The 24,095-nt window shown below is 36.7% G+C and overlaps 1 protein-coding gene across 1 annotated transcript in view; it reads left to right on the forward strand.

The window, feature by feature from the left end:
- The window catches only part of LOC109253711 (actin-related protein T2-like), a 159,088-nt gene that overhangs the window by 17,290 nt on the left and 117,703 nt on the right, over window positions 1–24,095 (forward strand). The window contains 1 exon segment of the mRNA XM_053891334.1: window positions 4,127–4,257. Coding sequence (XP_053747309.1) covers window positions 4,127–4,257 — 131 coding nt within the window.

Genomic DNA, 24,095 nt, shown 5'->3' on the forward strand with positions numbered 1-24,095 from the left:
ATTCTTGGTACAGTTGTACCAATGGGATCAGTTTATTTGTCTTTGTGTTGCTTCATTACTGGTGTATAAAATGCAACTGAGTTCTGTACATTAATTTTGTATCCTGCGACTTTGCTGAATTCATGTATCTATTCTAGCAGACTTTTGGTGGAGTCTATTGGGTTTTCCATGTATAATATCATGTCATCTGCAAAAAGTGAAAGCTTGACTTCATCTCTGCCAATTTTGATGCCTTTGATTTCCTTTTGTTGTCTGATTGCTGGTGTTAGAACTTCCACCGCTATGTTAAACAACAGCGGTGAGAGTGGACATCCCTGTCGTGTTCCTGATCCTAGGGAGAAAGCTCTCAGTTTTTCCCCATTGAGAATGATATTAGCTGTGGGCTTTTCATAAATGGCTTTTATGACGTTTAAGTATGTTCCTTCTATCCCGACTTTCTTGAGGGTTTTTATTAAGAAAGAATGCTGAATTTTGTCACATGCTTTTTCTGCATCGATTGACAGGATCATATGGTTCTTTTTTTCTTTTCTTTTCTTTTCTTTTCTTTTCTTTTCTTTTCTTCTTTTCTTTTCTTTTCTTTTCTTTTCTTTTCTTTTCTTTTCTTTTCTTTTCTTTTCTTTTCTTATGTGATGTATCACACTGATTGATTTGCAAATGTTGGACCAGCCCTGCAGCCCAGGAATGAATCCACTTGATCATGGTGAACAATTCTTTTTATATGCTGTTGAATTTGATTTGCTAGTATCTTGTTGAGAATTTTTGCATCCATATTCATCAGGGATATTGGCCTGTAGTTCTCTTTTTTTGCTGAGTCTCTGTCTGGTTTGGGAATCAGAGTAATGCTGGCTTCATAGAATGAGTCTGGAAGTTTTCTTTCCCTTTCTATTTTTTGGAACAGCTTAAGAAGGGTAGGTATTATCTCTGCTTTACATGTCTCGGAGAAGTCCCCAGGGAAGCCATCTGGTCCTGGACTCTTATTTGTTGGGAGATTTTTGATAACTTACTCGATTTCTTCACTAGTTATGGGTCTGTTTAAATTGTATATTTCTTCGAGTTTGAGTTTTGGAAGTCTGTGGGTGCTTAGGAATTTACCATTTCTTCCAGGTTGTTCAGCTTGTTGGCATATAATTTTTCTTAATCTTCCCTGATAATTGCTTTTGTTTCTGAGGAATTGATTGTAATAATTCCATTTTCATTTGTGATTTTATCTGTTTGGTTCCTCTCCCCTTTCTTTTTGTGAAACCTGGCTAGAGGTTTATCAATTTTGTTTATTTTTTCAGAAAACCAGCTCTTGGTTTCATTGATCTGCTCCACTGGTTTTTTTTTTTTTATAGATTCTATATTGTTTATTTCTGCTCTGATCTTTATTATTTCTCTTCTTCTTCTGGGTTTGGGGTGTTTTCTCTGTTCTGCCTCTAGTTCCTTTAGGTGTGCTGTTAGATTTTATATTTGGGATTTTTCTTGTTTCTTGAGATAGGCCTGGATTGCAATGTATTTTACTCTCAGGACTGCTTTCACTGCATCCCAAAGCATTTGGGTTGTTTTATTTTCATTTTCATTTGTTTCAATATAGTTTTTAATTTTTTTCCCTAATTGCCTGGCTGACCCATTTATTCTTTAGTAGGGTGTTCTTTAATCTCCATGCTTTTGGAGGTTTTTCAGACTTTTTCCTGGCATTGAGTTCAAGTTTCATAGCATTGTTGTCTGATAGTGTGCATGATATGATCTCAATTCTTTTATACTTATGAAGGGCTGTTTTGTGACCCAGTATGTGATCTATCTTGGAGAATGTTTGATGTGCAGTTGAGAAGAAAATATATTCCGTTTCTTTGGAATGCAGAGTTCTAAATATATCTGTCAAGCCCATCTGATCTAATGTATCATTAAGGGCCCTTGTTTCTTTATGGATTCTCTGTCTAGATGACCTCTCCATTGTTGTAACTGGAGTATTAAAGTCCCCTGCAATTACCACATTCTTATCAATAAGTTTGCTTATGTTTGTTATTGTTTCATACATTTGTGTGCTTTCAAATTTGGTACATAGACATCTTTAATTGTTAGCTCTTCTGGATGGATTGATCTTGTAATTATTATATAATATCCTTCTTCATCTCATGTCACATTCTTTAAAGTCTTGTTTGTCTGATACAAGTATGGCTACTCCAGCTTTCTTTTGACTTCCAGTAGCATGATAGATATTCTCCATCACATCACTTTCAATCTGAAGGTGTCCTCAGGTCTACAATGAGTCTTTTATAGACAGAAAATAGATGGATCTTGATTTTTTATCCATTCTGACACCCTATGTCTTTTGGTTGAAAAATTTAGTCCATTTACATTCAATGCTATTATTGAAAGATATGGATTTAGAGTCATTGTAATATCTGTAGGTTTCATGCTTGTAGTGGTGTTTCTGGTACTTTATGGTCCTTGCAACATTTCACTCCAGCGTCCCCCTTAGGTTCTCTTCTAGGACTGGTTTACTGGTGACGGATTCCTTCAGTTTTTGTTTCTTTGAAAAAAATCTCTCCTTCTATTTGGAATGACAGGTTTTCTGGGTAAAGGATTCTTGGCTGCATATTTTTTTCCGTTCATCACATTGAAGATTTCCTGCCATTTCTTTCTGGCCTACCAAGTTTCAGTAGATAGGTCTGATACTACCCTTATGTGTCTTCCTTTGTATGGTAAAGCCCATTTATCCCTAGCTGCTTTCAGAATTCTCTTTATCCTTGTATTTTGCCAGTTTCACTATGATATGTTTTGCAGAAGATCGATTCAAGTTACGTCTGAAGGGAGTTCTCTGTGCCTCTTGGATTTCAATTCCTGTTTCCTTCCCCAGATGGAGGAAGTTCTCAGCCTTGATTTGTTCAAGTACACCTTCAACCCCTTTCTCTCTCTTCTTCTTCTTCTGAAATTCCTATGATACAGATATTGTTCCATTTGATTGAATCACTTAGTCCTCTAATTCTCCCCTTATACTTCTGGATTTTTTTTATCTCTCTTTTACTTCTCTTCCTCTTTTTCCATAATTTTATCTTCTAATTCACCTATTCTCCCTTCTGCCTCTTCAATCTGAACTGTGGCCACCTCCATTTTATTTTGCACCTCATTTATAGCATGTTTTTAGTTCCTCATGACTACTTTTTAGTCTTGTGATCTCTGTAGCAGTAGATTCTCTGCTGTCCTCTATGCTTTTCTCAAGCCCAGCCATTAATTTATGACTATTATTCTAAATTCTTGTTCAGTTATATTGGTTAAATCGTTTTTGATCAATTCCTTAGCTCTCACTACTTTCTGGAATTTCTTTTGAGAAGAATTTTTCTGTTTTGTCATTTTGGCTAGCTTTCTGTCCCTTATGCACTTCAAAAGCTTGTTGTGTGCTCTGCATCTGGGAGCACTGCTATATTAAAGGAGGGTCATACACTGTGTGGGGCCTGGCCCTTCAGGAGGTGTTTTTTTGGAGATTGTTACTTGCTCTCTGTTGTGAATTTGGTTGTTTTATTACCCTACTGGTAGTGATATATTGGACCCTCCACCAGGTGTGCTTTGATATGTTCCTTGGAGTAGCCCTGTAAAGGAAAACAGATAGACAAACAAGCAACAAAAACATGCAAACATGCAAACATACAAACAACACAAACAAACAAATAAACAAGAATAAAAAGCTAAAGACTAAAAACAAAAAAACCCCAAAACACTGACACCAGTAAAGAAGAGGGTGGAGGTGGTGCTGATGGAGGAGCACATACAAAGAGAGAAATGACAGGAGTGGGGAAGGGGAGAAAAAATAAACATTGACTAGGCAGAGAGACTAAAAGGCTTAATCCAGAGAGAGAGAAAGGAAAATAAAGAAGGAGGAGGGAAAAACAAAATGAAGATAAAGTTGCCCAGATAGAGAAACTATATGGCTTGATTATTCCAGAGAGAGAGAAAGGAGTGTAAAGAAGGAGGTGTAGAATGTGTATCAAGACAATGGATTAAACATGTCTGTTTAGACAGACCAATAACCAGAGTAACCATCCTAGGGGAGGGAAGAGATGAGGAGAAATGGGTGGGGGAGAATATATCTATATATCCAGAATTGACCTAAAGTTAATTCAGGTAATGCTGCATTGCTTGTTGGCAGGAGCTTTCTGCAGACTCTGTGCTGCTCAGGTGGATAGGTAATTACCCAATGCAAATGGGCGTGGTTTGGTGTAGTCTGGACCCACCTCCACCATGGGCCCCAGGAGTGGTCCCTGAAGCCCGGTCTTGGAGGTTGTGGGGGGGGGGGTTGGAAATGGTGGCCCCCCCAGTCTCTTCTCCATAGAGACAGACCCGGTGGACTCTGTTTGAGTTGTCCTCACTGTGTCCCTGCAGGTGCAGATGGGGCAGTCCTTCTCACTCTGCCAACTCCCCTGACTCTGTGCTTGGCTAAGATTCAAAGTTCTGCTCAGTGTGCTCTGGAACTGGGGAAGCACCTCTCAGTTCAGCTGATATGTAGTCCAGGCTGGCTTTGTCTGTGACGCCACACTTCAGGGAGGACTGCCTTCTATTGTGGAATGAGAGCTGCCGCCCTTGCCACAAGCCCCAGTGGTGGAGGATGCTGGCAGGCTTTGTCTTTTCCCACAGCACTCCAGGGAGACAGCGGCCTTTTCCTCCTGCAGACTGCACCCTCGCCCCAGACACTTCGCCTGGGGGTGGCAGACGCAGGCAGATTTTGTACTGTCATGCAGCCTTCCAGGGAAGGAACCACTGTTTCCAACTGCAGGCTGAGCCCCTGGCCTACCACCACACCCAGGCCCCTGGCTCCCCTCCTCCCCAGTTGTGCAAACAGGGAGCTGGCTCAAGTCCAAAGAAAGACCTGAAATTAGAGATCAGATCCCTCTCAGTCTCAGTCCCAGGTCTTTCTCCTGTCCAGATATGGTCCTACAATTCCCTAGCTGCTCTTTCTCTTCCTTTTGTCTCTGTGTAGAAAGGGGTCCCTCCCCTCTGTGCCCACATGGCCTTTTTATATCTCCCCCAGTTTTCAGTTACCCATCTATCTTTTTTCCAGCTTTCCCATTTTTTTTCCTAGTAGATTCAGTCTCTTTTCCTCCCAGGCTCTGGTGTTCAAAGTCCTTTGGCTTCTGCACTTGTTTGTTTGAGAGACACAGGAAACATGGATTCCCCTACTTCTCCGCCATGTTGGCCCCTCCTCCAGGGTCTTTCATATTAATTTTAAAATAATTCTCTAATGTTCAGAAAGGAAAGAAGAAATATTTTATTATGTCTTCCTGTCGTGGAATGTGGAATATTTGTTTTAAGTTTTTCAGTTCTTGTGTCCTTAATTAAGTTACTATATTTTACTTCATAAGGTGATCTACTTTTTGTTTCTTTTAATCTTTGGTATTGTTAGGTTTTGTCATTATTGTGAATGGGCTATTTTTTCACATCACTTTTCAACTAGTCTATAAATATTAAAAAAATTAAAGGATTCTATATTTTAATCTTAATTTTCATTCTTTTTACTATACATTTCTATGTTTTCCAGCTGAAAAATCAAATTATCTGAAAATAATTATACCTCTCCTCTTCCAATATTTATATAGAATATTTAATTACATTTTCTTATTGCATCTGTAAGATCTTTAAATTAATGTTGAATAATAGTGGTTATAGAGGGCACTTTTAAGTTATTCTTTATTATAAATGAAAATTGCTTCAGAAATTTAACATTTAGAACAAAGTTTCCTTGTTTGTTTTTTGTTGTATAACCCTCATAATTTTAAATATGTTACCTTTGTATCAGTTGGAATGTTTTATTGGACATGTCAGAGGATTTTATCAAAGGCTTTTTTGGCTTTTGTTTATATAATAATATACTTTTATTGTTGTAATGAATTATATTTATACAGAAATAGATGATGTTTGAATTTTTACTTTGTCATGTTGCATTACTCTTTTGATATACATTTAAATTGTATTTGTTAATATGTCGTGAATTTTTAAATTTTTTTCATCAACATGAATGGGCATGGTGGAATCCAATTTAGTTTATATTGTGGAAGGATGTCAAACCTAATCATAGCCATGGTAAAACAATAATTAAGATAATAAACATATTTTCTTTAACTCTATTAAGAAAGATAGATAGAAAAATGCCTGAATGAATTTAAATCCAGAGACATCTGGGCCCTTCATATGTTAGCAAAGAGCAGTGGCTTTTTTCAATTATAGTCTAGATGGAGTAGAAATTTAGGGATTTCAGGGGTTTGTAGAAGTAGTGATCGTGTCACGTATTAAAAAGACTTTATAAGGTAGAGGAAACACCAGAGTTCAAAATTGCAGTATAGGCTTGTATAATGGATTGGAAACAAAAACACCCTTGAACACAAAAATAAATTGTTTAGACTAGCGGTATGACCATCCTCCACCGCACATTGGGAATTTTGCTAAGTATATTATAGTGGAAATAAAGTTTAAAATAAAATTAATATGTTCTAGTATTGTGCAGATTAGTTATGCTTATATTTCAGGACTGTGCCAAAGTTTAATTTAAATTTGAGCCAAAACTGAAGCCATGACTGAACTTATTACAAGCTCAGACACTGACAAGATCAAATGTATCAGCCTCTCAGCAGGGGAAGTTTTATGATGGATTCAAGATCAGTCAGAAAACTTGTTAATCTAATTTAAAACCACAAGGAAACACAATCTAGTTAAACCAGTGGCCTAGAGCCTGCTCAGCACATTTTTGAGAATCCAAATAATCATCCTCTTACTGTAGTCAGTGGACAGGGAAACAAGCTTGTAGAAAAAAGAATATATATGTATAAAAGAATATATATGTATATATATATATATATATATATATATATATATATATATTACAAAATGAATGGATTACACATACATCTCTACTGTTCTTCAGTTGACAATGTTCAATGTTTAGCATAGTATATAAACCTAAGAGACTTTAAAAAAAGGTAGAAAACTTTGCAACTACAACAAAAAAAGTGCAACAAAAGCAGAAACACACATGACACAGATATTAGAATTATCAGTCAGAAACTTAAGAGACACTATGAAAACATTGTAGTGGGAGGACTTAAGATGGTGGAGGAATAGGGAGGCCTTGTCCCTCAAACACAACTGGATAAATATCAAATCATTTTGAACACCCAAGAAATCTATCTGAGGACTGAGAGAGCAAAAATACACAACTAGAGGTTAAAAAACTGCCACAATGTGGAAGGTAGGAGCTGCAGAAAGTTGATCTGGGGAAGAGAAGGGCTGCAGGTGCTGTTATGGGGAGGGAGCTCCGATCATGGAAAGAGGAGTGTTAAAAGAGAGAGAGAGAAAAAAAAGGGTGAAAGCATGCCCAGGGAATTGCACAAGAAAACCTCAAAAACTCTTCCCCAAAACCATTGCCTGGGAAAAGGAGAGGGGCTGAATACTACCAAGTATTTTTTTAACAGCAGAGCCCAGAGACTAAAATTGTGGAGGTCCACACAACAGGTATATTCACAATATTTAATCCTAAATCAGTAGAATATGTATTCATTTTGAGTGTACATGGAATATTCTTTACAATAGATCACAAACAGGGTCATGAAACAGGCCTCAAGAAGTACAAAGAGATTGAGGTTAAACCACACATATTGTCAGGCCACAACAGTATGAAACTTGAATTCAAACAGAAGAAAAACTTTGGAAAGACCACAAATACATGGAGGTTCCAAACATGCTACTAAACAAAAGGGTTAACCAGGAAATTAAAGAAGAAATAAAGAAATACATGGAAGCAAATGAAAGTTAAAACATGACTGTCCAAAACCTTTGGGATGAAGCAAAGGCAGTCCTAAGAGGAAAGTATATAGTAAGACAAGTCTTAAGAAGCAAGAAAAGTCTCAAATACACAACCTAACCTTACACCTAAAAGGTCGAGAAAAGAAAAAGCAGATAAAGCGTAAAACCAGCAGAAGAAAAGAAATAATAAAGGTTAGAGAAGAAATAAATGATATAGAAACAAACAAAAAAATCCAGTAGAACAGATAGACAAAACTAAGATCTGGTTTTTTGAAAGAATTCATGAAATTGATAACCCCCTAGCCAAACTTAAAAGAAAAGAGAAATAAACCAAATAAATAAAATCATGAATGAAAAAGGAGATATCATAACATACAACACAGAAATACAAACAATTATAAAAGAATGTTATTAAAAATTAAATGCCAACAAACTGGGCAATCTGGAAGAAATGGACAAATTCCTAGAAACAAACAAACAAATAAATAAAAAACTACCAAAAATGAAATAAGAAGAAATAGATAATTTGAACATACACATAACTGGTAAAGAAATTGAATCAGTAATTCAAAAATCTCCCAACAAACTAAAGTCCAGGGCCGGATGGCTTCCCAGGGGAATTCTACCACACATTTAATAAAGAGTTAATACCTATTCTCAAACTGTTCCAAAAAATATATATATATATATAGAGAAATGCAAGGAAAACTTACAAACTCTTTCTATGAGGCCTACATTACCTATATTCAAAAACTAGACAAAGACCCCACTAAAGAGAATTACAGATCAGTTTCCCTGATGAGCATGGATGTATACAGATTCTCAAGATGCTCGCAGATCAAATTCTCAGTATATTCAAAGAATTATTAACCCGATCAAGTGGGGTTTATTCCTGCGCTGCAAGGTTGGTTCAATATTCACAAATCAACCAGCATGATACATCACATTAACAAAAGAAAGGATAAGAACCATATTATCTGCTCAATAGATGCAGAAAAAAACATTTGAAAAAGTACAGCATCCATTCTTGATAAAAACCTTCAACACAGTAGCAATAGATTGTATATGAAAGACCCACACCTAACATCATCCTCAATGGGTAAAAATTGAGAGCCTTTCCTCTATGGTCAGGAACAAACAGGGATGTTTACTCTCATGATTACTATATAACATAGTACTGTGAGTCTACAGCCTCAGCAATCAGACAACAAAAAGAAATAAAAGGCATCCAAATTGGCAAGGAAGAATGCAAACTTTCACTGTTGGCAGACAACATAATACTCTATGTACAAAACCCAAAAGACTCCACCAAATAAATTACTAGAACTAATACTTGATTTCAGCAAAATTGCTGGATATAAAATCAATGTAAAGAAATCTGTTGCATTTCCATTCACCAATAAAGAAGCAGCAGAAAAAGAAATCAAAGAATACACCCCATGTGCTATTCCACCAAAAACCATAAGATACGTAGGAATAAACCTAAACAAAATGATTAAAGATCTGTACTATGAGAACTATAGAAAACTTATGAAAGAAATTGAAGAGGGCACAAATAAATGGAAAAAAAAATGGTTCCCAGGCTTATGGATTGGAAGAACAAACAATGTAAAAATGACTATACTATCCAAAGCGATCTACACATTTAATGCAATCCCTATTAAAATACCACCAGAATTTTTCACAGAGTGAGAACAAACAACCCTAAAATTTTATGGAATTGCAAAAAACCCAAATAGCCAAAGCAATCCCAAAAAAGAAAAGAAAATAAAAGCTGGAGGAATCACAATTCCAGACTTCAACCTATATTACAAAGGTGTAGTGATCAATACAGTATGATCCTGGCAAAAAATAGACACATATATCAATGGAATAGAATAGAATACCCAGAAATGGACTCACAACTATATGGTAAACTAATCTTTGACAAAGCAGGAAAGAATATCCCATGGAGAAAAGCCAGTCTCTTCAAATGATGTTGGGAAAACTGGACAGCAACATGTAGAAGAATGAAACAGGACCACTTTCTTACATCATACAAAAAAAATAAATTCAAAATGGATGGAAGACCTAAATGTTACAGGAAACCATCAAAATTCTAGAGGAGAACGCTGGCTGCAACCTCTTTGACCTCAGTCATAGCAACTTCTTACTAGATATGTTGCAGGAGGCAAGGGAAACAAAAGCAAAAATGAGCTATTGGGACTTCATCAAGATAAGAAAAACAAACAAAAAACCCTTCTGCGCATGAAGGAAACAATAATACATACATACATATATATATATATATATATATGTATATATACATATATACATATACACATACAATGTAATATTACTCTGTCATCAAAAAGAATAAAATCTTGCCTTTTGTAACTACATAGTTGGAACTAGAGCATATTATGCTAAGTGAAATAAGTCAGGCAGAGGAAGACAAATAACATATGATTTCACTCATATGTGGAATTTAAGAAACAGAACAGATGAACATATAGGTAGGGGGTAATAGAGAGAGAGGAAACAAACCATAAAAGACTCTTAATAATAGAGAACAAATGGAGGGTTGATGGAGGGAGGTGGATGGAGCAATGGGCTAAATGGCTGATGGGTATTAAGGAGGGCACTTGTGTTGAATACAGGGTGTTGTATGGGTTGTAAGGGGTGAATCCCTAATTTCTACTCCTGAAAACAACATCACACTATAGGTTAACTAACTAGAATTAAAAAAAAAAAAGAAAATAAAATAAAATACCCCCCCCAAACATAGTAGTGACTTCATAGTAAAAAATGAATATATTATGATCATATAGGGTATATCAGAAGTGATATGGAAAATCCACAAGAGAAAAAATGGGAATTCTAAAACTGGAAAATACAATATATGCAGGGAAAAGCGTTCAGATGAACAGTCAACTGGACACCATAGATGAAAAAAATCAATATACTTAAATTTGGATTAATGAAATTTTTGCAAAGTGAAACATACTGAACAATAATAATGCTGAACAGATTATCAGTGGCCTGTTGTGATAATGTCAAATAGATTTTTCTATGTTATTTTTCACCAAAAGAGGAATTTAAATGAAATTTAGAAGTAGCAGCAGTTAATTGCTGATAGGTAATTGCTAGAAGTGACGACATAGAAATACCAATAGGTTCCAGCTTGTCTTTGCTCTACTCTGCTCTGTGTTCAGCTCTTCTTTCTGACTCTGACCAATAACATTTCTTAGCCCACTGAGGCAATGCATCCCTAAAGATTCCTTTATCAGATAACCCTTTACCATTCCATATTGGAGCCTTTACTTTTCTTGATTCTCTAATTGAATGATGACTTCACTGATACTATCATTACCATTTGTAGACCTTCACTGCTGCTGGACACCTCTCAAGATTGTATCATCTTAATTTCTACAATAACTCCATTATCCCATAACTCAGTGTTTATGTTTTTTTTTGTTTACTCTAACACTCATTTTAAATTTGTTGCTTCAACCACTCAGTAGTTTTTTTTAAATTTTCCACCATTTTAAATTTGGGCAGTTTGTTATTGAATCCCTGATGAATTTCATCTTTTCAGTGTTAATCCTGACAAGATAAATTTAACTATGATTATAACATGCAAAATATTCACTTTGGTTCCCTATATCCAGATAAATAGTGAAAATGTTGATGCAACATATTCTAGAATACTGTGCTGTTCCACTATATGCCTCTCTATAAATTGGCATTATTTCCACTATATGCCTCTGTCTAAATTGACATTATTGTTTTATTAATATGGTTTACCATTAAATATTAGTGACTCAAAAAACCTGAATGTGCAGAGAACATATGTTTTATTTTATTGTGTGAACATAAGACATAACATAAAATATATTGTTTTAACCATTTTAAGTGTACTGTACAGTGACATCAAGCACAGTCATAGTCCTGCACAACCGTTAACAGTATCCATTTCCAGAGCCTTTTCATCATCCCAAACATAAATTCTGTATCCATTAAATAATAACTTCCACATTTTCTTTTTCCCAATCCCTGGAAATTTATATTCTACTTTCTGTCCCTATGAATTTGCATATCCTATGCATTTCATATAAGTGTAATTATAAAATATTTGTCATTTTGTGCATGGCTTATTACACTTAGCATAATGTTTACAAGATTTATCCATGTAGCAACATATATCAAAGTTATATTGAATCTTAAGAACAGATAACGTTCCCTTGTCTGTATCTATACACCACATTTTGTTTATCCATTCATTTGTTGACATTTGGGTTATTTCTACATTTAAATTTTTGCTCTACTATGAACATTGGGATGTTTGAGTTCATGTTTTCATTTATTTTAATGATTTTAATGATTTTAATGTTTGTTTATTTTTGAGAGAGAGCCAGACAGAATGTGAGCAGGGGAGGAGCAGAGTGAGGAAGACACAGAATCTGAAGCAGGCTCCAAACTCTGAGCTGTCATCACAGAGCCTGACATGGGACTAGAACTCACAAACCATGAGATCATGACCTGAGCCACAGTTGGACACTTAAAAAACTGAGCCAAATGGTCACCCCTTCATTTATTTTAAATATATACCTAGAAGTGGAATTGCTAAGATCCCATGATAATTCTATATTTAATTTTTAAGGAATGGCTAGTCTGTTTTCCACAACTTCTACACCATTTCATATTTCCTCCAGAAAAGCACAAGTGTTGTAATTTCTCCATGTCCTTGCTAATATTTCTCATTTTTGTTTTGTTTTAATTTGTGTGTATGTGTTTATAAGCCATCCTACTGGGTATGAAGTATAATCTCATGGTACTTTTGACTTGTATTTCTCAAGTCCTACAGATGATGAGCAAATTTTTATGTACTTTATATACCTTATTTTGAGAAATGTCTATTTAAGTGTTTTGCTTATTTTTGAGTTTAGTTGTTTGTTTATTGTTGAGTTGTTCTTATATATTCTGGATTAATCCCTTATCAGATATGTGCTTGCCAAATATTTTCTTCTATAGTTTGCCTTTTCACTCTCTTGACAGTGTCCTTTATTGCACAGAATATTTTTTAATTTTGATGAAGTAAAATTCATCTATTTTTTTCTTTCATTGCCTGTTATTTTGGTGCCATAGCCAAAAAAATTATTGTGCAGTCCAATGTTATAAATCTTTTCTCCTATGTTTTTGTCCTAAAATTTTATAGTTTTAACTTTTAAATTTAGATCTTCAATTAGTTTTGAGTTAATTTTTGTATATTGTATAAGGTAAGGGTTTAATTCTATTATTTCAGATGTTGATATTCTGTTTTCCTATCATTTACTGAAAACACTTGGCATCATTATCATAAATCCATTAACCATATACATGAGGGTAGATTTCTATGTTATGTATTTTATTTCATTGGTCTATATCTGTACTTATGCAAGTCCCACCTGTTTGGATTACTATAGCTTTGTAGTGAGTTTTGAAATCAGGAATTGTGACACCTCTTTGTTCTTTTTTTTTTAAATTTTTTAACGTTTATTTATTTTTGAGAGACGGAGAGAAACAAAGCATGAATGGGGGAGGGACAGAGAGGCAGACACAGCATTGGAAGCAGGCCCCAGGCTCTGAGCTGTTAGCACAGAGCCTGATGCGGGGCTCAAACCAACAAACTGTGAGATCATGACCTGAGCTGAAGTCTAAGGCTCAACTGACTGATCCGCCCAGGTGCCCCCATCTTTGTTCTTCTTTTGCAAGATTGTTTGGGTACTCAGTTTCCATCGCAATTGCATGTGAGTTTTAATATGAGTTTTTCTATTTCCTATAAAAAATTCATTGAAATTTTGATAGGGATTGTATTGTATCTGTACATTAGTATCTTAATCTGCTCAGACAAGCCATGACAAAGTGCCACAGGTTGGGTGGTTTAAACAACAGAAATTTATTTCTCACAATTCAGATGCTGGGAAGTCCAAAATAAAGGTGTCAGCAAGGTAGGTTTTACTATGAGGGCTCTTCTCTTGCCCACAAGTGACCATTATCTCACTGTGTGCTCACAGGACCTCTTCGTGCATATGAGGGGTGGAAGCCAAGTGGGGGAAAGGGAAAGTGAGCTCTCTTGCAACTCTTCTTACAAGGATACTAATTCTATAGTATCAGGGTCTCACCATTATGAACTCATTTAACCTTAAATATATTATAGGTCTTCTCTCCAAATACATTCATATTGGGGATTTGAGCTTCAACATATGAGTTTGGGGTGAGAGGACACAATACAGTAATCACTTTTAATATTATAATCTTCTAATTAATATTGAGTTAATTTTTGTATGTGGTGTATATAGGAAGAACTATAGTATATATAGGAAGAGTATATGCTATATAAAGAATATATATAGTGTATATATAATAGTGTATGTATATAGTATATATACATATAGTGTATATAGGAAGAACTATATACTATAGTTCTTCCAATCCAATACAAGATTTTTCCATTTATTTATGCTTTCGTTAAATTCTTTTAACCTTATGTAGTTTTCACTGTACAGGTATTTTGCTAATTTTTTCCTAAGTATTTTATTCCCTTGATACTATTGTAAATGAAATTGTTTTCTTAATTTCCTTTTTGAATTGTTCATTACTAATGTGTAGAAACCCAATTGATTTTTTATTGTTGATTTTGTATTTTACAACTTTGTTGGATTGGTTTATTAGTTCTAACAGTTCTGTGTGTGTGGAATCTTTAGAGTTTTCTACATATACAATCATGTCATGTATGCACATAGATAATTTTGTGTCCTCTTTTCTAAATTGGATGCTATTTCTTTGCCTTACCTATTATTTTTAAATTATTTTTAATATTTTTAAATATTTTATGTTAAGTATAATTTATTGTCAAGTTGGTTTCTATACAATACCTAGTGCTCATCCCAACAGGTGCTCTCCTCAATGCCCATCACCCACTTTCCCCTCTCCCCCACCCCCCATCAACCCTCAGTTCTCAGTATTTAAGACTCTCTTACGGTTTGCCTCCCTCCCTCTTTGTAAGTTTTTTTTCTCCCCTTTCCCTCCCCCATGGTCTTCTGTTAAATTTTTCTGGATCCACATATGAGTGAAAACATATGATATCTGTCTTTCTCTGCCTGAGTTATTTCACTTAGCATAATACCCTCCAGATCCATCCATTTTGCTACAAATGGCATGATCTAATTCTTTCTCATTGCCAAATAGTATTCCATTGTATATATAAACCACATCTTCTTTATCCATTCGTCAGTTGATGGACATTTAGCCTCTTTCCATAATTTGGCTATTGTTGAAAGTGCTGCTATAAACATTGGAGTGCAAGTGCCCCTATGCATCAGCACTCCTGTATCCCTTGGGTAAATTCCTAGCAGTGCTATTGCTGAGTCATAGGGTAGATCTATTTTTAAATTTTTGAGGAAGCTCCACACTGTCTTCCAGAATGGCTGCATCAATTTGCATTTCCACCAACAGTGCAAGAGGGTTCCCATTTCTCCACATCCTCTCCAGCATCTATAGTCTCCTGATTTGTTCATTTTAGCCACTCTGACCAGCATAAGGTGGTATCTCAGTGTGGTTTTGGTTTGTATTTCCCTGATGAGGAGTGACATTGAGCATCTTTTCATGTGCCTGTTGGCCATCTGGATGTCTTCTTTAGGGAAGTGTCTATTCATGTTTTCTGCCCATTTCTTCACTGGATTATTTGTTTTTCAGATGTGGAGTTTGCAGATTTTGGATACTGGCCCTTTATCCGATATATGATTTGCAATATCTTTTCCCACTCCATCAGTTACCTTTTAGTTTTGTTGATTGCTTCCTTTGTAGTGCAGAAACTTTTTATCTTGATGATGTCCCGACAGTTCATTTTTGCTTTTAATTCCCTTGCCTTTGGAGAAGTGTTAAGTAAGAAATTGCTGTGGCTGAGGTCAGAGAGGTTTTTTCCTGCTTTTTCCTCTAGGGTTTGGATGGTTTCCTGTCTCACATTCAGGTCCTTTATCCATTTTGAGTTTATTTTTGTGAATGGTGTAAGAAAGTGGTCTCGTTTCATTCTTCTGCATGTTGCTGTCCAGTTCTCCCAGCACCATTTGCTAAAGAGACTGTCTTTTTTTCCATTGTATGTTCTTTTCTGCTTTGTCAAAGATTAGTTGGTCATACATTTGTGAGTCCGGTTCTGATTATTTTGACTGGAACTTCCAAAACTATGTTGAATAGAAGTGGCAAAATTGAGCATTCTTGTGTGTGTGTGTGTGTGTGTGTATCTTAGGTGAAACCTTTTAGTCTTTCATTATTGAGCATGTTGAGCAATGGGTTTTTCACCCTTCGTCTTTTTCAGGTTAAGTAAGTATCCTATTTTTCTTTTATTGAGAGTTTTTGTCTTGAAAGGGGGTTGAATTTTCCCTAATTTTTTAAAAAAATAAATGGAGATAACCATGTTTTTAACCTCATTTTATTAATGTGGTACATTACAATGATTGTTTTTCATATGATGAATCACCCTCACATATGTGAATAAATATCAAACAATTATGGTATATAATCCTTTCAATATGGATAACCTGATATATAATGTACTCCTGTGTCTCTTGTAACAGTTTTTAGTTACTGATTTCATTTGTTTGTATTTTTTGATTATCTTTTCATTGATATTCATTGGGAATATGGTACTCTAGTTTTTTTGTTTTGTTTTTTCTTCTTATAGTATCTTCATCTGGCTTTGGCATCAGGATAATATTGGCCTCATAAAATGATATGGGGATATTCCCTCATCTTTGGTTTTTGGAGGAGCTGAGGAGAATTGGTGTTAATTCTTCCTTAATATTTGTTAGAATTCACCAAAGAAGATATCTATTCCTAAACTTATCTCTATGGTAGCTTTTTTTTTTAATTTATTATTTTTGAAACACAGAGAGCACATGAGCAGTAAAGGGGCAGAAGGAGAGGGGGATAGAGAATCTGAAGGAAGCCAGCTCTGTGCTGACAGCAGAGAGCCCAATGTGGGGCTCAAACTCCCAAACCATAAGATCGTGACCTGGGCCAAAGCCAGATGCTTAACCAAGTGGTCACCCAGGTGCCCCTCTGTGGGAGTTTTGATTATTAACTTCATCTCCTTATTAGTTGTAGGTTTATTCAGGTTTTCTATTTACTCATGAATAAGTTTTAAGGTTCTTTCTTAAAGACACTGTGTTATTGGGGCGCCTGGGTGGCTCAGTCAGTTGAGCATCCTACTTCAGCTCAGGTCATGATCTCGTGGTCTGTGAGTTTGAGCCCCGCATCTGGCTCTGTGCTGACTGCTCAGAGCCTAGAGCCTGCTTCAGATTCTGTGTCTCCCTCTCTCTCTGCCCCTCCCCCACTCATGCTCTGTCTCTCTCTCTCTCTGTCAAAAATAAACATTAAAAAATTTTTAAAAAGGACTGTATTATTTATTTTTTAGAGAGAGAGAGAGAGGGGCAGAGGGAGAGAGAGAATCATAAACAGGCGTCATGAAACCTGATGTGGGGTTCGATCCCACTACCATGAGATCATGACCTGAACCAAAATCAAGAGTTAGATGCTTAACTGGCTTAGGTTGGATAACTTAACCCAGACACCGCTAAGTTTTGGGTTTTTGTATGCTAAAAATTGGATAGCCTGGAATTAATAAATGAATAACCATTTCCCATTTCTTCCAGGTTATTTTATTTTTTGCATACATTTGTGCATAGTAGTCTTTTATATTTTTTTTATAAAATCAGGAGTAATATTTTTACTTTTATCTCTTATATTGTTAATTTGAGTCTCTATTATTTACCTTAATATACTCGGATAACAGTTTGTCATTTTTTGGTGTGTTTTTGAAGAACCAATTTTTGACTTTATTGGTTTTTCTTTGTTTTTTTTTTTCTATTCTCCTTTTAGTTATCTTTCTTATTTTCTTCCTTCTAATATCTTTGTGTTTAGTTTGTTATTTTTTCCTTTAGTTATTTAAAGGGTAAAATTAGGTTAATGATTTGAGACCGTTCTTTTGTTAAAGTATTAGTTGATAGTTATAAATAGACCCTTTGGCATTGTTTTTTTTTTTTTTTTTGCATCACTTAAATTTTGTTGTGTTGTTTTTGTTTTCATTTGTCTCTATTTCGTAACTACCTGTGATTTCTTCTCTGATATAGTGATTATTTAAGAGTGTACTGTTTTCTCATATTTGTTAATTATTCAGTTTTATTTTTGTTACTGATTTCTACTTTCCTTGTGATTTAAAAAAAATATTTTGTGTAATTTCAATTTTTTAAAATTTATTAAACTTATTTTTTGGCCTAACATATTATTTATCTGGGAGAATGTTTTATGTGCACCTGAGAAAAAGGATTATGCTATTTAGTGTTCTATATAGGTCTGTTTGGGCTAATAGTTTTATAGTATTATTTAATTTCTCTACTCTCATATTGATCTCATCTTTGGTTATATCTATTATTGAAGGAGAGTAGTGAAGACTCTAAATATTTTTGTAGAGCTGTTTCTCCTTTCAAGTCTGTCAATATTTGCTTCACATATTTTGGGGCTCTATTATTTGGTGAATACATGTTAATAATTGTTACATCTTTTTGATAATTGACCCTTTTATTTGATATATAATGCACTTAAAATTTTTTTAATGTTTTTATTTATTTTTAAGACAGAGAGAAAGCATGAGCTGGGGAGGAGCAGAGAGAGAGGGAGACAGGAATCACAGCAGCCCCCATGATGACAGCAGAGAGCCTGATGCAGGGTTTGAACTCACAAGCAATGAGTTCATGACCTGAGCTGAAGTCAGATGCTTAGCTGAAGGAGCCATCCAGGTGCCCCTGATATATAATGTACTTTTTTGCCTCTTGTAAGTTTTTTGGTTAAAGTCCATTTTATTTGATATTAGCATAACCACTCCAGTTCTTTTTATGTTATCGTTTGCATCAAATATCTTTTCCATTGTTCCACTTCAATCTATTTTTGTCTTTTTGAGAGAATGTCTTTTAGACAGCCCATACTTTCATAGTGCTTACGTTATAGCAATCCTTAAAAATACATATATATGTGTGTGTATACATACATGTCTATGTATACACACACGTATATATGTATATATTAACACTGCCATTTATTTTTATGCATTTCTAACATTTTTCATTAGATTGGAAACTAGTAACTACAGACTATAACAGTTAACAGGATAAAGTGAATCAGTGTGCAAGTAGCCCAGACAGGCCACGCCACCCCACAGTGAATCCCGCCCCTAGGAGAGGGGAAGAGAAGACACATACCAGTCTGACTGTGGCGCCAGCTGTGGGCTGGGGGCAGACATCAGGTCTGACTGCGACTCCGCCAACCAACTCCAGTTATACACCACAGCACAGGGGAAGTGCCCTGCAGGTCCTCACCACTCCAGGGACTATCCAAAATGACCAAACGGAAGAATTCCCCTCAGAAGAATCTCCAGGAAATAACAACAGCTAATGAACTAATCAAAAAGGATTTAAATAATATAACAGAAAGCAAATTTAGAATAATAGTCATAAAATTAATCGCTGGGCTTGAAAACAGTATAGAGGACAGCAGAGAATCTCTTGCTACAGAGATCAAGGGACTAAGGAACAGTCACGAGGAGCTGAAAAACGCTTTAAACGAAATGCAAAACAAAATGGAAACGACGACGGCTCGGATTTAAGAGGCAGAGGAGAGAATAGGTGAACTAGAAGATAAAGTTATGGAAAAAGAGGAAGCTGAGAAAAAGAGAGATAAAAAAATCCAGGAGTATGAGGGGAAAATGAGAGAACTAAGTGATACACTAAAAAGAAATAATATACGCATTATTGGTATCCCAGAGGAGGAAGAGAGAGGAAAAGGTGCTGAAGGGGTACTTGAAGAAATAATAGCTGAGAAGTTCCCTGAACTGGGGAAGGAAAAAGGCATTGAAATCCAAGAGGCACAGAGAACTCCCTTCAGATGTAACTTGAATCGATCTTCTGCACGACATATCATAGTCAAACTGGCAAAATACAAGGATAAAGAGAAAATCCTGAAAGCAGCAAGGGATAAACGTGCCTTACATATAAAGAGATACTTATAAGAAGATGGTGGCGTAGGAGGACGCTGGGCCCACCGCGCATCCTGCTGATCACTTAGATTCCACCTACACCTGCCTAAATAACCCAGAAAACCGCCAGAGGATTAGCAGAACGGAGTCTCCGGAGCCAGGCGCAGAGGAGAGGCCCACGGAAGAGGGTAGGAAGGGTGGCGAGGCATTACGCGCTCCACGGACTGGCGGGAGGGAACCGGGGTGAAGGGGCAGCCTGCCGGCCAAGCAGAGCCCCCGAGTCTGGCTGGCAAAAGCGGAGGGGCTGGACGGAGTGTGTTCCCACAGCAAGTGCCACTTAGCGTCTGGGAGGTCATGAGTTAACAGCTCTGCTCGGAAAGCGGGAAGGCTGGAGGACAAAGGGAGGGAGAGCTGCTGAGCCCCCAGACGACAGAGCTCAGATTGGTGGGGAACAAAGGCACTCGCCAGCACCATCTCCCTCGCCCATCCCCCCACCAAAATCCCAAAGGGAACCAGTTCCTACCATGGAACTTGCTCGCTCCACGCAAACACCCAACTCTGTGCTTCTGCGGAGCCAAACCTCTGGCAGCGGATCTGACTCCCTCCCGCTGCCACAGGGCCCCTCCTGAAGTGGATCACCTAAGGAGAAGCGAGCTAAGCCTGCCCCTCCTGCTCCCATGCACCTTGCCTCCCCACCCCAGCTAATAAGCCAGATCTCCAGCACCACAAGCCTGGCAGTGTGCAAGTAGCCCAGACAGGCCACGCCACCCCACAGTGAATCCCGCCCCTAGGAGAGGGGAAGAGAAGGCACACACCAGTCGGACTGTGGCCCCAATGGTGGGCTGGGGGCAGACATCAGGTCTGACTGCGACTCCGCCAACCAACTCCAGTTATACACCACAACACAGGGAAAGTGCCCTGCAGGTCCTCATCACTCCAGGGACTATCCAAAATGACCAAACGGAAGAATTCCCCTCAGAAGAATCTCCAGGAAATAACAACAGCTAATGAACTGATCAAAAAGGATTTAAATAATATAACAGAAAGCAAATTTAGAATAATAGTCATAAAATTAATCGCTGGGCTTGAAAACAGTATAGAGGACAGCAGAGAATCTCTTGCTACAGAGATCAAGGGACTAAGGAACAGTCACGAGGAGCTGAAAAGCGCTTTAAACGAAATGCAAAACAAAATGGAAACGACGACGGCTCGGATTTAAGAGGCAGAGGAGAGAATAGGTGAACTAGAAGATAAAGTTATGGAAAAAGAGGAAGCTGAGAAAAAGAGAGATAAAAAAATCCAGGAGTATGAGGGGAAAATGAGAGAACTAAGTGATACACTAAAAAGAAATAATATACGCATAATTGGTATCCCAGAGGAGGAAGAGAGAGGGAAAGGTGCTGAAGGGGTACTTGAAGAAATAATAGCTGAGAACTTCCCTGAACTGGGGAAGGAAAAAGGCATTGAAATCCAAGAGGCACAGAGAACTCCCTTCAGATGTAACTTGAATCGATCTTCTGCACGACATATCATAGTCAAACTGGCAAAATACAAGGATAAAGAGACAATTTTGAAAGCAGCAAGGGATAAACGTGCCCTCACATATAAAGGGAGACCTATAAGACTCGTGACTGATCTCTCTTTTGAAACTTGGCAGGCCAGAAAGGATTGGCACGAGATCTTCAGTGTGCTAAACAGAAAAAATATGCAGCCGAGAATCCTTTATCCAGCAAGTCTGTCATTTAGAATAGAAGGAGAGATTAAGGTCTTCCCAAACAAACAAAAACTGAAGGAATTCGTCACCACTAAACCACCCTACAAGAGATCCTAAGGGGGATCCTGTGAGACAAAGTACCAGAGACATCACTACAAGCATAAAACATACAGACATCACAATGACTCCAAACCCGTATCTTTCTATAATAACACTGAATGTAAATGGATTAAATGCGCCAACCAAACGACATAGGGTATCAGAATGGATAAAAAAACAAGACCCATCTATTTGCTGTCTACAAGAGACTCATTTTAGACCTGAGGACACCTTTAGATTGAGAGTGAGGGGATGGAGAACTATCTATCATGCTACTGGAAGCCAAAAGAAAGCTGGAGTAGCCATACTTATATAAGACAAACTAGACTTTAAATTAAAGGCTGTAACAAGAGATGAACAAGGGCATTATATAATAATCACAGGGTGTATCCATCAGCAAGAGCTAACAATTATAAATGTCTATGCGCCAAATACCAGAGCCCCCAAATATATAAAAAAAATTATTCATAAACATAAGCAACCTTATTGATAAGAATGTGGTAATTGCAGGGGACTTTAACACTCCAATAACAGAAATGGATAGATCATCTAGACACATGGTCAATAAAGAAACAAGGGCCCTGAATGATACATTGGATCAGATGGACTTGACAGATCTATTTAGAACTCTTCATCCCAAAGCAACAGAATATACTTTCTTCTCGAGTGCACATGGAACATTCTCCAAGATAGATCATATACTAGGTCACAAAACAGCCCTTCATAAGTTTACAAGAATTGAAATTATACCATGCATACTTTCAGACCACAATGCTATGAAGCTTGAAATCAACCACAGGAAAAAGTCTGGAAAACCTCCAAAAGCATGGAGGTTAAAGAACACCTTACTAAAGAATGAGTGGGTCAACCAGGCAATTAGAGAAGAAATTAAAAAATATATGGAAACAAACGAAAATGAAAATACAACAATCCAAACGCTTTGGGATGCAGCAAAGGCAGTCCTGAGAGGAAAATACATTGCAATCGAGGCCTATCTCAAGAAACAAGAAAAATCCCAAATACAAAATCTAACAGCACACCTAAAGGAAATAGAAGCAGAACAGCAAAGGCAGCCTAAACCCAGCAGAAGAAGAGAAATAATAAAGATCAGAGCAGAAATAAACCATATAGAATCTAAAAAAACTGTAGAGCAGATCAACGAAATCAAGAGTTGGTTTTTTGAAAAAATAAACAAAATTGACAAACCTCTAGCCAGGCTTCTCAAAAAGAAAAGGGAGATGACCCAAATAGATAAAATCATGAATGAAAATGGAATTGTTACAACCAATCCCTCAGAGATACAAACAATTATCAGGGAATACTATGAAAAATTATATGCCAACAAACTGGACAACCTGGAAGAAATGGACAAATTTCTAAACACCCACACTCTTCCAAAACTCAATCAGGAGGAAATAGAAAGCTTGAACAGACCCATAACCAGCGAAGAAATTGAATTGGTTATCAAAAATCTCCCAACAAATAAGAGTCCAGGACCAGATGGCTTCCCAGGGGAGTTCTACCAGACGTTTAAAGCAGAGATAATACCTATCCTTCTCAAGCTATTCCAAGAAATAGAAAGGGAAGGAAAACTTCCAGACTCATTCTAGGAAGCCAGTATTCCTTTGATTCCTAAACCAGACAGAGACCCAGTAAAAAAAGAGAACTACAGGCCAATATCCCTGATGAATATGGATGCAAAAATTCTCAATAAGACACTAGCAAATCGAATTCAACAGCATATAAAAAGAATTCTTCACCATGATCAAGTGGGATTCATTCCTGGGCTGCAGGGCTGGTTCAACCTTCGCAAATCAATCAACGTGATACATCACATTAATAAAAAAAAAACAGAAGAACCATATGATCCTGTCAATCGATGCAGAAAAGGCCTTTGACAAACTCTAGCACCCTTTCTTAATAAAAACCCTCAAGAAAGTCAGGATAGAAGGAACATACTTAAAGATCATAAAAGCCATTTATGAAAAGCCCATAGCTAACATCATCCTCAATGGGGAAAAACTGAGAGCTTTTTCCCTGAGATCAGGAACACGACAGGGATGCCCACTCTCACCGCTGTTGTTTAATATAGTGTTGGAAGTTCTAGCATCAGCAATCAGACAACAAAAGGAAATCAAAAGCATCAAAATTGGCAAAGATGAAGTCAAGCTTTCGCTTTTTGCAGATGACATGATATTATCCATGGAAAATCCGATAGACTCCACCAAAAGTCTGCTAGAACTGATACATGAATTCAGCAAAGTTGCAGGATACAAAATCAATGTACAGAAATCAGTTGCATTCTTATACACTAACAATGAAGCAACAGAAAGACAAATAAAGAAACTGATCCCATTCACAATTGCACCAAGAAGCATAAAATACCTAGGAATAAATCTAACCAAAGATGTAAAAGATCTGTATGCTGAAAACTATAGAAAGCTTATGAAGGTAATTGAAGAAGAT

The sequence above is a fragment of the Panthera pardus genome, unplaced genomic scaffold (genome assembly GCF_024362965.1).
Source record: "Panthera pardus isolate Hobbes unplaced genomic scaffold, ASM2436296v1 HiC_scaffold_27, whole genome shotgun sequence".
Taxonomy (NCBI): domain Eukaryota; kingdom Metazoa; phylum Chordata; class Mammalia; order Carnivora; family Felidae; genus Panthera; species Panthera pardus.